Below are 16464 nucleotides of genomic sequence, written 5' to 3' on the forward strand. Positions count from 1 at the left end.
TATATATATATATATATATATATATATATATATATATAAATTATTAACAAATTGAATAATTAAATATATTTTTAATGCGCTTCATTTCTTCCTTTTCTTTCTAATAAAAATAAATAAATCATATCCTCGCATTCAAAAGTCAAATTGTAAAAAAAGATTCCGTTGTTTCATTTCTTTTAGAATAGAGTAATTTAAAGGGATGCAATAAACGGAATGCGAACTATTGTATATGAGTATGTTTGTTACATGATATACTTGCAAAGTGACGTACGTGCAGGTCCATTGTGGCACCCGCCAAATAACAGATTCACAAGGGACGACACCGAAATGTGTATACACCCGATGTAAATTCCGTTGTTGTTCCTGTAAGTATGCACTTCTGCCTGCCATCTTCTATTACGTGGTACGTTACGCCAGAAAGAAGCGAGGATAGGATAAAAGTACAGGCACATGCTGTATTCAAAACAACTTTCACAGAAATGAAACGTTACTTTATATCTTCCTCGACGTGCCTTTTCAGTAAACGGGAATATTGCGTAACCGACTAAAAGTTGTTCTTATTTTCTCTAACTATAGTACGCTTTGGTTATACTTTCAACATATTCGAAATAAATCCTCTACCTATATTGTGAAAATGTATAAAATTACAGACTGTTATATTATTCATTATTATATGATGTAATGATTATACACATACATAAATAATGTGTAAAAATTATATAATTTACAGTGAAAACAAATAAAATTATGTTTTTTTAAAAATTGATATTTTTATCTCTAATTATGTAAATACATTAGACGAAAAATAACACAATAACAATAGTATATTTTATAGTTTTTATGTAAATGTACAAATTTTTGTACATTAATACAATATAATGGTAATACATCGCACATATTAAATTTGCATTTTTATATTCATTTTATATTAATAACATGGCTTAAGAAAAATTGTTTGTAATTGTTAATTAATTTATTAATTATTAAATATTTCTATATATACTTAACTTCAATTATAAATTTACTTTTGCAAATTATTTAATTATTATATAGAAGAATAATTTTATTTGTAAGTCGTACTTTATTTTATGTGTGTATATATATGTTTAATAATATAACAAGTTTGAGATCCACTATAAAAGATTTTTAGATACAGTTTAAAATAAGCAATATTGATGAACATTTTAACATTATTTTTAATATATCTAAGAAAATAAAAAAAATCAACTGATTCTTAAAGAATTAAATATCCTGAAAACTCGTGACTAGTCTTATGATCATCAATATTTTTCTTTAATAAATGATACAATATACGTCTAGAGGTACATTTCTCAAACGATTTTAGAAAAAAAAACCTTTTGAAAGTAAGCTTTCAAAAATATCAAAAAAGGAAGGTCAAAAATTCTTTCAGATAGCAACCTCTACGTTGTATATTTCCCTTGACGGATTTTTCCGAATTTGCTACTGCACTGGCAATGGCAAAACGTCGGTCGAACTTTTCTCTCTTTCTCTCTCTTCCCCTTTTGTTCTCTATTCGCGGCGCTGGTCTATCTAATAGCACGACGACCATCGCAGGTTTTGTATTCACTACACGCTGCGACATTTGCATTGAAATTGTTGCACCCGTCGCCGATGCGCGTTTCGCATCGTAATCCTCCCGAGCAAATGGCGAACACCGTGTGCAGCTGTAGAAAACTCACAGAAAAAAGGGCGATTGTGGCTGATAACGAACAATGCTTTTTGTCAAAGGTCAGAGATTAGTGGACGCCTTTTGCTAAATTTCCAGAATATCCAGTGCGTTTAGTAATTGGAACGGAGAGAGAGCTACATTGTAATTTCTTGTAGGTACTTCACCTTCACTTAATAATAGAGTGAAAGTGAAGTGCATTACATTGCAAGCAATGCCGTAGAGTAGCGCGTAGAGGAATTTTTTGTTACTTAATTAATTTTTAATTAATTGGTTGCAAGAAAAATGGAAAAAGATTATCTACAAGAGACTCGTTGTATTGACGAAATTTATGCGAAAGAGGATTATGAATAAAAATCTTTCTACAAAAAACGATATCATGATTCATATTTACGAGTCAAGTGTTGTATGAGACGACGAAGGAGGATGAGAGATTCATAAAACCCTTGAATATAGAGTGTATTTTTTTATAATAACAACGAACAATCTTCAACAGTATTTTAGAAATCTTAGGATATAGCTCGTACCTAATTTTTCATTAAGATCTTTTTATACAAAAAATAGTTGAACTCACATTTTCTTTGGTTGAAGAGATCTGCCTTTTCGTTCTGCCGTGATACACTCGCGGTCTTACCAAAGTGTGTCTGCTAAAATCTGAGGACGGACCTGTAACAATAAATGAATTAATTAAAGTGATGTTAAAAGATTACATTCGTACGTGATGCGGTTAAAATTTTTATTCTCATTTCTGACAAAAAATATCTATTGTAAATTTAAAATTAGAAAATACAATAAAATTCTTTTAAAAATTCCTTTCTTTTTTGATAAAACAATTTAGAGATTTTTTTTAGAATTTTTTTATCTATAGTGTTAAAGGCACTTTGTGCTTTTACTTCATCTAAATCCAGTACTTAACTTTACAAGTCAAGTGACTCTTGCAGAACTACTCAAGTGTTAACAAGCAATAGACAATGTTGAAAAAAAGTGCATCGGAGTCTACATCATAATACGGAATTTTACAAAGCTTTTTACGAAGCTTCCACATTAATGAATATACTTGGCGAACATATATCGATCGGAACTGTCTGCTTTTACGCTTTTTTCATATGTCGGACATCATCGTTTTCCATCTTTATGCATTCGATTACATGGAAATTAAGCAACACACGCAAAAAGAGTTTACGAGATGCGCATGCAAAAAAGGTATGTCACATGCAATATTTACCGAAAGACTGCGTTGGCGTCAAAAATAATTCAATGGCTGCCAATAAGTAATTATCCAACTACTAACGAAGCGTTTTAACGTCCATTAAGCTGGCATCTCTCATTATCGATAAACGAATTTTTCACTATCACAAAATTTCGCACGAGCAAAAATATTCGATTTTCCGCTAGGAAAAAAATCGTTCTACATTCACGACAGTATATGACACAAAGTACAAAAATTTGAAAAAATTTTTTTTGTAAATTTTATCGTCACTATTCACAGTTGACTATATAAACGCTATAAATTCATAGCTGTAAGTTTTTTTTTATTGACGTTTAATTAAAATAAACAACAAAATGCATTAAATTAAATGTTTCTCTCTGGACATCGATAAATTCAGAAAGCGAAATATTTTCGATGGCTAATCGAGCGCAACATCGGTATACGCGAAACTCTTCCCCAAATCGGGGAGACTCTCCGCAAATAGAGTGGTATTTTGAGTTCAATCGAACATTGTGATCAACGACGCGCAGCGAAGCTATATCCTTCCCGTCGTAGCATTCGCGGTTGTGCCGTGGGAAACTGCTCCTGTTTGTTACAGGAATGTCAACCCTCGCTGGCACTGCAGCGGCAATGTAATTACATCGACAAAAGTCCTTGACATCGGCACGAATTACAACGAGTAAATTCAGCAGCTCCGCTTTGGCCTCTGTTTTCGTGAAATCGGCTAACTGCGGTTCCGTCCTCAGAATTCTGAAGTATCAAAACTATCGACCCGTCTAGTAACGTAGAGATTTGTTTTTGTTGACTCGAGCGAACGAAGTCAACGTTACTGAAACGATGCAATTCCGACATTTGTATTCATCCGTATGGAGGAGAAGCGACTTCGAATACGGCGAGGATTCGGTGTTCGAAGAAGCGCAAAATAATTTTGAAAAGCTTGTAAAGATCTGAATATATTTATACAAATGTTTTATTTTTAAGAATAAAAAGCAACTAAATTAAATTAAAATTTATAATCCAATGTAAACCGTACATGTAAACCGTAAAGTACTATTTTGTACAATAAAATCTCCAATATTTTATCCGTAAATTCAAAATATAAATGGTAGATACCATTACAAGTATATTAAAAAGTCAGAGATTTTTGTTGAATTCATTAATTCCATATTTATCGCTTGATTATTTCAACAATAATTTTGAATTTAATAATTATTATTTTGTAAATATCTATATGATAATTTTATCATTATCATCACATGAATATTTAAATTACTTAATTTAATACAGTTATTTATTAATTAATAATTTAACTTACGCTTATTAACTCATTACTTTTGTTGTATTTCTATATCGAAACGTGGTAAATGTATTGTACGAGTAGACAAGAAGAGGAATCGGCTGGCCATTTGTCATTCTATCAACTGCACATTAAGCCCGCTAATTCTTCCTGCGTAGGTGGTAAATGAACTGAAATTATTGCTTAACGTTTCCTCCGCTTCTCGCGGAATACCATGGAAAACTGGATTTCAATTACATTTATCGCACGCAATCGATAGGTATCGGCAAACCGGTATCGACAAACTGGACGCACATAAATGCATATTCAGCATTGGCAATTATTCTCCGATAATAAATCCTTGGTACGTTGACTACAAAATTTGATAGAGAACAACGGTTTTCAGTTTAAAAATACTCTGAAATATTTTATCGATACGATATCTCATGAATGAACTGTCGACACGCTCTGAAATAAAATAAAATTCGGACCGTGATTTGTAGAGTCATTCATTTTTAACGTTTGAATACAATGACAGTAAATTGCTGATTTAATGCTTGTTCCTATAAGAAAATTATAATGTTCACTTTCCAAAAAAGATGATTGATCATCGTCATCCTCGTGAATGTTTGTTGCGTAGAAGAGCAAAAATCAGAAAGTGTAACTTTTCATGCAATTTTTTTAGTTCTCAAGAAAACAGTTGGATCTTTCTGACTGAAATGTCTATTTCATTGGTACTATGTCTTTTCTTTCAGAATATTCCAGTGCATACACATTTATAAAAGTCACTTTCTTACCAAATCAAGGGAAAGAAATCGTTCGTTTCGATGTACGCATAATACTATAGAAAGATATATATTCCTTATTTATTATGTTTTTAAAATATTTAAATGAAATTGAGATAACGTAAATGTAGACTTTTTTCAAATTACTTTTTATTGAACGCACAAGCATCGGATCTTTATTTATGCAGCTTACCTCGCACGCAATTTGGATGATACGCTGGTGAATGGAAGCGATAATAGCTTCCTACGATGGGCAGCGATGCGACATACGCGTCGGATCGCGATCACGTTCGAGAGCATTTATCAGGCCACATCGTCAAATTGCGAACACGTTGATCAATCACGAAATGGGTCAACGTGGAATTTTGATTGGCTCTTTAAAGCGCAACAGTACAAACGATGCAAATTTGTACGATTGTTCACGAAGTCACTGTGCGGAATCTCGCACATGTGCGACGGCTTTTATGGGAGCGAGATTGACGTCAATGGCAACGACGATAAAAAGAAGTCGCGGATAAAAACGGATCCCGCAAATATACGAGAACGCGAAGGCGTCAGTGGCCGCGAGAGAGAACGATCTCATCGAGATTTTTTTCCACATGCCTCCACATTTCAAGAAGCAAGTGCCTTCAACCCTTATCCGGGGTCTCACCGGATACGGATGTTTTTATTCTTGCCAGTAAAACGTATGGACATTCGTTCTTTCATTATAAAATTTAAATACTGTACATTAAAAATGTCGTTAGATATTAATTAAAATAAAATCTACTGGTTTTTTAAGAGAGCTTTTTTGAAGAGATGTTTGATTCAATATATGTTTATAAAAGTATCATAATCAGTGTAGAGAACTTCAATGCTACAAAAATTTATTCTGATGACATTGATGTCTTTGGAGATGTAAGAATGTCATTAAAAGAACTTATAAATAAATAGATATACATATATATCTCCATTACTTCAAAAGTAATACAATTTAAAAATCGGATAAACATCATTCTAATAGTTATAAAAAATGAACTAATTTAACTTCAAAAAATAGTCAAAAACGTGTTGCAATAAAAAAGGATGATTTTTAATGGTGTAAAACAAAAATGACAAAAATGACATTTGATCATGTTAAGAATGTTTTTATATTTTTGAAAAATATTTTTGAAAAATTCTATTTTACCAATTTTATTTGATTAATAACTCTCTGATAAGTTGAAAAATGGTTTTTCCTCTTTTTCTGGAAAACTTAATGTTTTGAAATGTCACTTTTGAAGTAAGAAAGCAAAACGTATGTATATAAGTTTACGCATTATAAGTTTTACGTATTTCGAGAATTACTTCTCAAAAAATCTTGGACAACTCGATCAAATAGCGAAATAAATAAATGCTGAACATGTAACATAAAAGCATCTTAACGAAACCGAATAGTGAAATAAATAACTGCTACACATGTAACATAAAAGCATCTTGTACAAATGTATCGTGAAAATCTTGCAAATATTTACCGTGAAAATATTTGAGTGCACGCGATCGGATAAACTGTAATAACAGCTCGTGAGTTTCGATATAGCAACAACGAATCATTCTAACCGACCGGGTGTGACGTGCGTTCGATAGCCACGTCAAACTCGCTCCCGATACACCGCAAGTGTACGGTATCTGTCCGTAAAATCACGTGAGAAAGAGAAGAACGTTATGCGGATGTTATGAGCGCGGACGCGCGAAATTTTTGCACGCCGAATAAAGTGATCCGCATAAACCGAGCTGTCGTTGCAGAATCGCGGCTTCGCGTTGCGCATTTTCTATATATTTCCGCAAGCGAGCAAATTTGTTCGGACAATTCGGCCATTCGCATATTCGTTGCCACATATGCGAATGTGCTCGCCCATAACTGATATTAAATTTCTCTCTGTTCTCTTCTCCTCTTCCAATTTCTTTCTTCTCCTCACCGCTATATGGAGACCATTCTGGTTAATATGGGCACTTTCCTCTGTGATTAAATTCAAATAAACTCCAATCACCGCGCCATCGCACTTCTCATGTGCAAATAATGGATATTTAATATTTGAGTAATGTCGACTAATACCGAGATGATGACTAGTTGCACGCGCCGTTTTATACAAGCCAGTGTGACGCGTAGAACGCAACGCATGCTAATGAGATTCACGTTAAACTGCGAATGAAACTCGCACTTCACATCGCGTTTATTCCAATTCACTAGTTTCAATTAAATGGAACGCAATATTCTTTATCGTTTCAAATGAATTATTTGATATTCTTTTTTTTATACTTTGCCAAATATAACAGAAATATATAAAATGTAAAATAAAAGGATTAAACTCATCATACATCTGCACAATAATTTTATCGAATTTTTTATTCTACCTTCTCTCTAAAAAATGGTTTTAATATCGATAACATTTCGTAAAAAGATATAGTGAATAAAGCTTTCGAAAGAGCTTTTCTGCATGGAAAAAACAATTTTGCTGAAGTACACTGAAAAAAAAATATCCTAAATTTCAATAAATATTTATTTAAGTAGTTTACCAACTGAATATATAAAAATTAACCAAGTTAAATATAAAAATATATTTATTTGGTATAAAAAATATTAATTTGATTTAACAATCACTTTTTTTTATTAAATAAATATTTATTTATTGTAAGTAAAATGTTTAATTGGCAGTATTCAATAAATAAATAAATATTTATTTAATTTCAAGCTATTTTTTTTTCTCAGCGTACCTACAGATAAATATGGATCCGAAAATAATTTTGTTGGAATCCATCAAAATAATTGCAAGAATCTCAAGCATATAAACAATGCTGCAAAAAGTTTTAATATTTTAGCAATTAGCTTGAGCGTCATATATAATTATTTTGATAGAGGCAAATTTGTATCTAGCTGAATTTTAAATGAGGTAACTGGACCCAATATGGGCGTGTACTAAAAATGCCTTATTGCTGCTTATAAGTAATTACATTATTAATTCAACAAATAGTGATAGTAACTCCTGCTGATTGTCTACCTGATTCGATTGCATTAGTTTATTGCTCAATTTGTTTGTTAATCTGTTATCAGTAAAATGCAAAATCTCGAGATGTAATAATGTTTTATAGATAAGTAATTATACTTCCTAGTTTTAATATAATAGTTTTAGTATAATTGTTAAAAGATTGTTATTAATTTCAGTAATTCATGTTAATTTCAGTAGTTCATGTTATAGTTCTACTCATCTTTTACAATAGTATATATTTAGTTTATATTTTTGTAACAATTTTTCGTTTATAAAAAGAAATGAAACTTTTGGTAGAATGAATATGGTCAACTAAGCATATACAATATTAACATGAGTTTATATATATATATACATCGAAACAATTTTTTTTAGTATTTTTTCCAGATTATTCCGGATCATGGATTTTAATTTATCTGCTGAACATTATGAAAATAAATAAATAAGTAGATAAGTCTATTGTGTTTGGAAAACAGTTTTTTTATATATTTTTAGGTATTAGTAAACATGTTAAAATGTTAATAAATTTATTATCTTATAAAAGTATCACTGGATTTAGCCTCCATTTTTCTTAACATTTTTTTTACAAAATAGGGAAACATATTTAGATTATATTTAGAATATAGGATACATAAGGGATGCGTGGAATGTTTTTTTAAAATTTTTATAGTATCTATATATAAATATTTGGAAATGTTTCATATTTTTTATTAACATTCAGAAATCTTTCCTTTGAATGTGACCATTAAATTTCAATTTTGAACTCAGCAAAAAATTAGAAAAAATCGCAGAACTTAATAAGGAATATAAAGAGTTATCTTACTTCAGCAAAATTGTTTTTTCTGTGGATAAAAATTGCATGTAAATTGCAATTTACAAAGATCCGGTTTCCAAGATTAGAATTGTCCGAAGATTAGAATTATCCTTCATAAGAAGGTAATGCGACGTTATTGATGCCATTATAAATATCATTATATCCTTGTCTCATCGCTCCCCTCTCCCCCCCCCCCATTATTATCTGCGCAGAATTTTATACGCTTTCAAATTTCTCTGCTTGACGTTTGTAAGTTATGAAACTCGCACGTCTCTATGTATCCGCGACAGGTGCACTCGGGGGAACGAGTTTTGTGCCTTTATCTCGTTTCCGCGATGCTCACAAACAACAATTGCCACTGGTATGCAAAACGGAACAGCGCAAGTCGAACGAATAACTCTCTCGCGCCGATGTAATTGGACTATGTATCTCCAGCTATCACAATTACGGTACGACGGATTTAAGCCTATCGAGTAACTGGTTACGCCTGCCGGTCGATTTGTCATTAATTTCCTGTCGGAGTGGCTGTACGATACGGGGAAATCGGATCCGGTTATGCAGCATCGCGTAGCAAATCAGCCGTGTATCGCGAAAATCTTGACAACTCGACATGAATCATCCATATTGCTACTAGCGAGAACGATTCTCAAAGCAATGTCGATGCTCGTTTTATGAAACGAAGCAGACAATGATTGTAATTTTTACGTTGTTATTGTTTATTATTGTTCAATCGATAAATATACTACCTGGATAATTTCTGGAATTGTTGTCCCTGATGTCATAACATAACATTCATCCAAACAACGGAACAGTTTATAATTTCTTAAAAATTCTTAAATATTCTTCATTAATAATACATTATAATTTATTGGATTGAACATTTTAGAGAAAAATGGAAAATTTGTAACAGATTGTATAATTGTGGCTTCGTAATTATGGCTTCGTAATTATTTCCATTATTTATACGGCTCAGTCTTACATCTAATAAATAATAATTTATGCAGATTGTTATATACATATTTCATTTATAATAATAATATATGCTAAACTGACATAAACGAACAATGGAAAATTCAAAATTACATAAGAAATGTTGAAACATAGTCTGATCTTGAGAACGTTAAAATAATCGAAAGAGTACACAAATTCGGAGATGTTTGGCTAAATGAAAATTATATTTCAGGAAAGAGGGGCACGACATTTGTTTCAGCCATTTTCCATATCTCGGTCGAGGTCTCAAGATAATCCTGATTTATGGCATGGGTCACCCTATATAGAGCAGATAGCATAGCCAACTAGACTCCGCCATCTGGTCTGTCGTAGTAAGCTTACACAGGCGAATGGTCGAATACAAATCCGTCCACGTCGTTAATCAAGTAACTGTATCGCGCGTGTCATTGACCTGAAAAGGTGTCACAAATTCGACAAAAATCGAAGAGTGAACTGAAAGCCCGATTACGTTAGAATAAAAAATAATTTTTGCGGTTCTCGAATACAAAAAAAGAAATCAGAAATTGTTCATAACTTTCTTCCTCGATATTTAAAATATTTTCGATAAATATATGTAAAGTTTCTTTTTTTGTCGAAATAACTATTTATAGCCCACTTTATACTTCGAGCATAACTCGAGAACAAAACCTATCGCAGAAATTCGAGAATAGTGTACTAGAAATACAAAGACGATCGAAGTTTCCGCATTTTTCATTCTTATACATACATTATATATGTACGTATTTTTCATGCTCAGTTTGTAATACACAATTTTTTATATTTTTATTCTCAATTCTCCATTATCTTCTTTACGTTACATATATAGTTTTTTCTCTTCACTTCTTTCAATATTATTCTATATTTTCTTATAGGTAATCGAAATGGATTTGTAACTGGTTCATTTCTTTGATCTTATACAAGTTAAATACTTTTATTGTAAAATTTTTTTTTTGTAATAAATCATTTGTTCGAATTATGCTTTAAACGGTAAACTATATTAATTAACTATATTAATTAACTATATTAATTAACTATATTAATTACGTATTAATAATTATTCACATGATTAATATGTAACAAAACTAATTTGATGTTGCATTAGTAATAAAGTTAATAAGAACTTGATTGTTTTTATTTATAGGGAACTATAGACATTTTACGTTTCACGGTATCAATTGAAGGAATTGAATGAAATCACAGCGGTAGTTTATGATTCTTCAATTAAATGCAATTCGCATGAGCGGCAAGTTCGAAAGATGCTGCGGTATGGTTGCGCAAAGATACAGCACGACATAGTTACATCGCAGAAAGTGAATTAGTGACGGACACTTAGGGCACAATTAATTCGGCATGTAGTGGACTAACGCACGCGTCAGATCGGTGCACATGCGAAAGCGGATCTGTGTTCCCATGGCTCATATCCCTAATCTCACACGTGTCCCCGCAAATGTAGCTACGCGCAAACACGGTTCTCTCGACGAAGAACGACGGCCATAATCGTGCGTTCTTGTATCTCGCGCGGCATGCACGTCACGTAATTCTCAGCGCTGTCTCATTTCTTTCGTTCTATATTATATACGCTACATCAATGTAGCAATATATATTCTTTTTCGATGAGCAAGCCATCAGCGAACGTGTGAATTTCTTCTATTCGTCGAAAGAAGCGAAAAATATTATTTCTCTCTTAGAAAATTTGAGAAGTAGTTTTAGCATTTAAAATTCGTGAAATACTGCAATGTAGTTTTACTAATTATAGCATACAACGTTCATTAATAAATTTTATATATAATTTCAATTATTTTTATTGTAACTCTAATAAGGCATACGGCGAGAAACATTTTGCTAATGCGAGGCTCGTAAAAAATATAAATAAAAAAAATAAGCGATATATGTGCTTATGAGAGTATGGATATAAATTTGCGCATGTATCCTGCGTAATTTAAGAGAAAAATGTATGCGGAGCAACAGGAAAATATTCCAGCAAAATAACATGAAAGTAAAGAAAGCTTTTCTGTCGTTAAAAAAACAACCTATCTCATGATAACATGTATTACTGATAAAAATTTGAATCTTTACGTTTCAAACAAACATATATAAAGAACAAACATATACAAAATATATAAAGATATTATATAGATGCGTGACAGAAAGATAATAAAGATTTCTTTCTAAAATTGATTAATTTTAAAAGTTAATGCCGTCTAAGCTATAATAATATCAAAAATCGACGTGAATGTGATATAATTTATTGTAGAAGAGCGTTTAAGAGAGATTATGTGATACTGATACTCATGGGCAATCACCGTAGCATTTTCGGATTGATTACAACGTGAATAAATGCAGCCGAGTTTAATGAATAGACCAATCAGAATTTCGTTTCAACACTGCTCCGCCGATCCCTGCTTGTTCTCGTTAGTCAATTAAACAGCATAATTATAGCTACGTTTACTATAAGAGAGTCTCTCGATACATGATTCACAACGGACGTTGTTAACTCTACATTTTATTCACACATTTATTCGCACACCGCACACATAAAAGCTGTACATCAATGATTAGGACAGTTGCAGCAAATAGCGATTATCGATTACACAACATGGAGACGGGCTCCTTCGTAGATCGTTCACGCAATCGTTCACAGGAATATGGAACAGAGGATGATGGATTTTCAATAGAGTTACGGACATTCAATTTCACAGAATATTCTGCACGTTTCACCGCTCTCAAAATCTATTTTCGCCAAAAATGGAACACAAATTTCATGCTATCTGTATATTCATCGATACAAGCGATGCGGCGCCGCTACCGTTTCCTACCGTGAAAGCAATTTTTATATGGACTTGACACTACTCGTCGTGCTGAATTTGTCGTTCTTTTTTTCGCTAGAATAACCTCATTCTCGCATTTGATAGAGCTGGCGGCGTCAATCCAAAGCAGCTTATCGCGTTGATGGCATTTGCAAGGCTTAGTAACGAATTGGCTTCGCGGATCGAATATCCAGATCGTATGCTTGTTCACATATTTGTTTGCGTTTTTCTGAGACGATTTTACCGCTTTTAACGGATTAATAGGCATTCGAGCGCAAGAGATAAGTGCACAAGTAAAAAATCGGTTTATTTGTTAAGACTTTGATGCACGATATCTATTTTTTTATACAACAAATCCCATAATAATATTAAGAAAATGTAACAAGATAGTAACAAGCAATGCCATATTATTAAAATTTAGATTGCCACTTATTAATAAAATTAAATTAAAATATACATACATTATTGATTTTACGAAATGTATATGAGATACACTGATGCATACGAAATGCAACAGTTGAAGCTGATTGCTAGATAGAATGTCAATACAATTTCTTGCAGCATTGCTCATCACGCTTGAGTTTCCTACATAATTATTTTGATATTCAAATTGTTCTTTTGTGTATAGTTAGAAAGACCGTCAATATTCCGTCAATATTTGAAATTTTTATTTTGTATTATTTTATTTCTCTTAAAAAAAATTTCAATATATTGTATATTAAAATAATACTTGCATTCTTAATTTCTCAGAAAAACGATAAAAATGAGTAAATTGAATTAACGCCGAAAATATTATGTTATTCATCTAACGACTGTCAGTTACTGATGTTCAATATCAAACTAGACATAATACTATGTCTATATAACTCATGTCTTTTAGGGAGGAATTTCACCCTTGCGTACCTTCTGTACGTACAAAGAGTTCGTAAGAGCATCAACGAACAGACTTTACGGTTAAAAAAAGTCCTTTGAAAGAGCAAACGTTTTCTTGTGCAGAATCATAAAAATTGCTCGCACGGTGGAAATATCGCCGAGCGGTAATTGCACTCGCGCAAGATGCTCTTTGTCGACACTCAAGAACTGCTTGCATAGCGATGCATACGATCTCTTGTATACCTGTTGTATCACTTGTCTTATCTTAAGCGAGCTTATATATCGCTTATATATCTATTCACAAATAGATTTCTTCCGTTCGCACAACACGCGATATGCATACATCTTTAAATAAACTTGTTAAATAATTACTTTTACAGATAGTTATAAGGACAAGTCTATTAAGTCCTTTTCGCGATGTTCCAAATTTTTTTTGCGGATTTTGTACATGCATGTATTATTCCAGAATAAAGCATTTTCTGTAGAAAGAAACTAAAATTAAGTGCCGTGAAATTTACACAAAGGAATGATTGTAACATTGTGTTATAGAAATTAAGATAGAGAAGAATTATATAATGTTATTATATAATTTATTATATAATTTATATACAATAAAACATATATATGATAATTTAATATGAATTATGTATTAAATAATTATTAGAATACTATTATAGAAACTTTGAAGTTTTTTCAATATCTGCCCATACAATCAAGATCAACATTTACAATTTTTCGACTCATAAGTTTTTGCACACTTCCAAACTATATTAAAAATTCTGAAAATTTTATAAAAGAGAGCGACGTAAAAAAGCTCTCGAGAAATTAAATAAAATATTCGTGTATACATATTACATAAAAATTAAAATAGAATCTATAAAATAATAACAATTAGATACACTAATGCGCACTATTAGAGCCATTATAAGGACTGTCCAAGAAAAAAACCTTCCCACACAAAAACTCACATATCCTCCAAATCACTTGACCGATTTTCAAAAATAAACCCATTTTAGAAACGTCTTTTAATTACAATTAAAACTATATTTTAAAAAATTCTTAAAAACTACTTTTGACAAAAATTTTTAATTTTTTCTGGAATCCCCTTCATACTTTTTATGGTGATCTCGGTCACTTCCTCGGATGACCTCTTTCTTTGCTGTTTTTGGATTCTGAAAACCCTTTTTTCTTCTAGATCTTTCTTTACGGGTGATAGTCAAGTCTTCCTTGAAACGCCTAATGACTATTGACACCGTTTTCCTGCAAACTCCCGCCTCCCGCGCAATTTTGATGAAACTCCACTCTGGGTGTTCTTGAAAAATTTTGATTATGGATTTGCGTGTTTCTACTTCACTTGCTATTTTGCAACTGAGAACAAAGCGATTACGAACTGTTTCAATCGTTTCTTACATTCATTGCAAAGCCTACTAAATTAAAAAAATTTTTTTTTTTAAGTGATTTGAAGGATATGTGAGTTTTTGTGTGGGAAGGTTTTTTTTCTTGTATAGTCCTTATATTAATTTAATTTGAATGTAAAAGTGAAATATAAATATTTCGAATGAGAGATAAAATATATATTTACAGAGTACAATAAAGAACCTAACAGAGTACAATAAAGTATCATATAAATATTTCACGGCTTAATCGATTTCTATATTTATAATAAACACATCTATCTTCACGTCAATTTGTACGATGACTTTAATGTGAATCAATACGCTGAATGTCCAATTGAATTGACTATAAGATATAAGATACATGAAAAAAATGAATTTTGCTGAAACATCTAAAAATATAATACTTAGATAGAGAGAGAGATTTGAAAATAATTTTGTTGGACCATCAAAATAATTACGTAGGAATCTCATACATGATGAGTAATATTGTAAAAAATTTTGACATTTCAGCAATTAGTTTAAAACATACATATTTATTTTGATCATCCAACGAAATTATTTTTAGATCTGTATTTAATTAAATTTTTAGAGATACTTCAGCAAAATCATTCTTTCCGTGTATTGTATTCAATAGAATATTATCATGAAGATTAGCATGATGCAAGTATCTAAAATGTAACATCGTAGCAGATTAGCATTTAGTCAGGGCATTTAGTCAGTTCCTATTGAACATCTCCGTTCAATTTAATTTGACACTCATTGCTTTTCACTAGATGCAATTACACTCTCACGCGAATCCATATGCATAGACCGCAAGCTCAATGCGTGTCATTTATGGCTTTAAGAGAATCCCCTTTCATGCAGACTGACCGCCCATTCTGCAAATTCAAGGAGGACTTGTCCGTTGCACTGACACATCACATATTCAGAAGAATAGAGATCCCTCACCGCGAGGAATAGACAGCGCACTGCCGTATGCACGTTTGCATATTCGAAAGCAACAATCCTTGACGCTGCCATTCTGAACGCAACGAAACTTCTGTGGATGTCGATAGAAATGTTACGGATTACGTTTATTCAATATTAATTCAGAGATGAATTTTGATCGAACGATGAATCAGAAGTGATAAAACATTATCTAGATTTGTTAAGTTAATAAATTCATATATACATTCGGCATACTCTCAACTAATATTATCAATTATATATGTAAATGCATGAGTTTCGTTTCATATTAAAAAAATTAATTTCTCGGATGTCTCAAATGCATTGAATTAGACGGAGAGAAAAGAAGAAAGATAGTTCGTCATCCGAGTTAGGGTTAATTGTCACGAATAGGTGTTAAGTGGTCCTTTCAAGTCTTGGATTACCGTCAGCAAAATTTACTGCTCTCCAGTTACTACTCCTATATTTTCTTTCGCATAATATCACTTCCTTTCTTTATTCGCGAAAATTGTAATATAAATGTTATATACATATTGCCTGTTAATATTATTATATATATAAAATCTCTTCAACATAAAATAATTATTTGAATAATCTATGAATCATTAATTAATGGTTCAATAATAATATTCACAATATATACATAATATTTATTAAAATGTCATTAGTGTTATT

At 31.6% G+C, this 16464-nt stretch overlaps 1 protein-coding gene across 1 annotated transcript in view; it reads right to left on the reverse strand.

The window, feature by feature from the left end:
• Positions 1-16464, reverse strand: part of LOC105625628 — a 103466-nt gene that overhangs the window by 37947 nt on the left and 49055 nt on the right. The window contains exon 2 of the mRNA XM_012206954.1: positions 2262-2353. Within this exon, the coding sequence (XP_012062344.1) occupies positions 2262-2353 (92 nt within the window). The remainder of the gene's footprint in view (positions 1-2261; positions 2354-16464) is intronic.

Source organism: Atta cephalotes (assembly GCF_000143395.1).
Source record: "Atta cephalotes unplaced genomic scaffold scaffold00001, whole genome shotgun sequence".
Classification (NCBI taxonomy): Eukaryota; Metazoa; Arthropoda; class Insecta; order Hymenoptera; family Formicidae; genus Atta; species Atta cephalotes.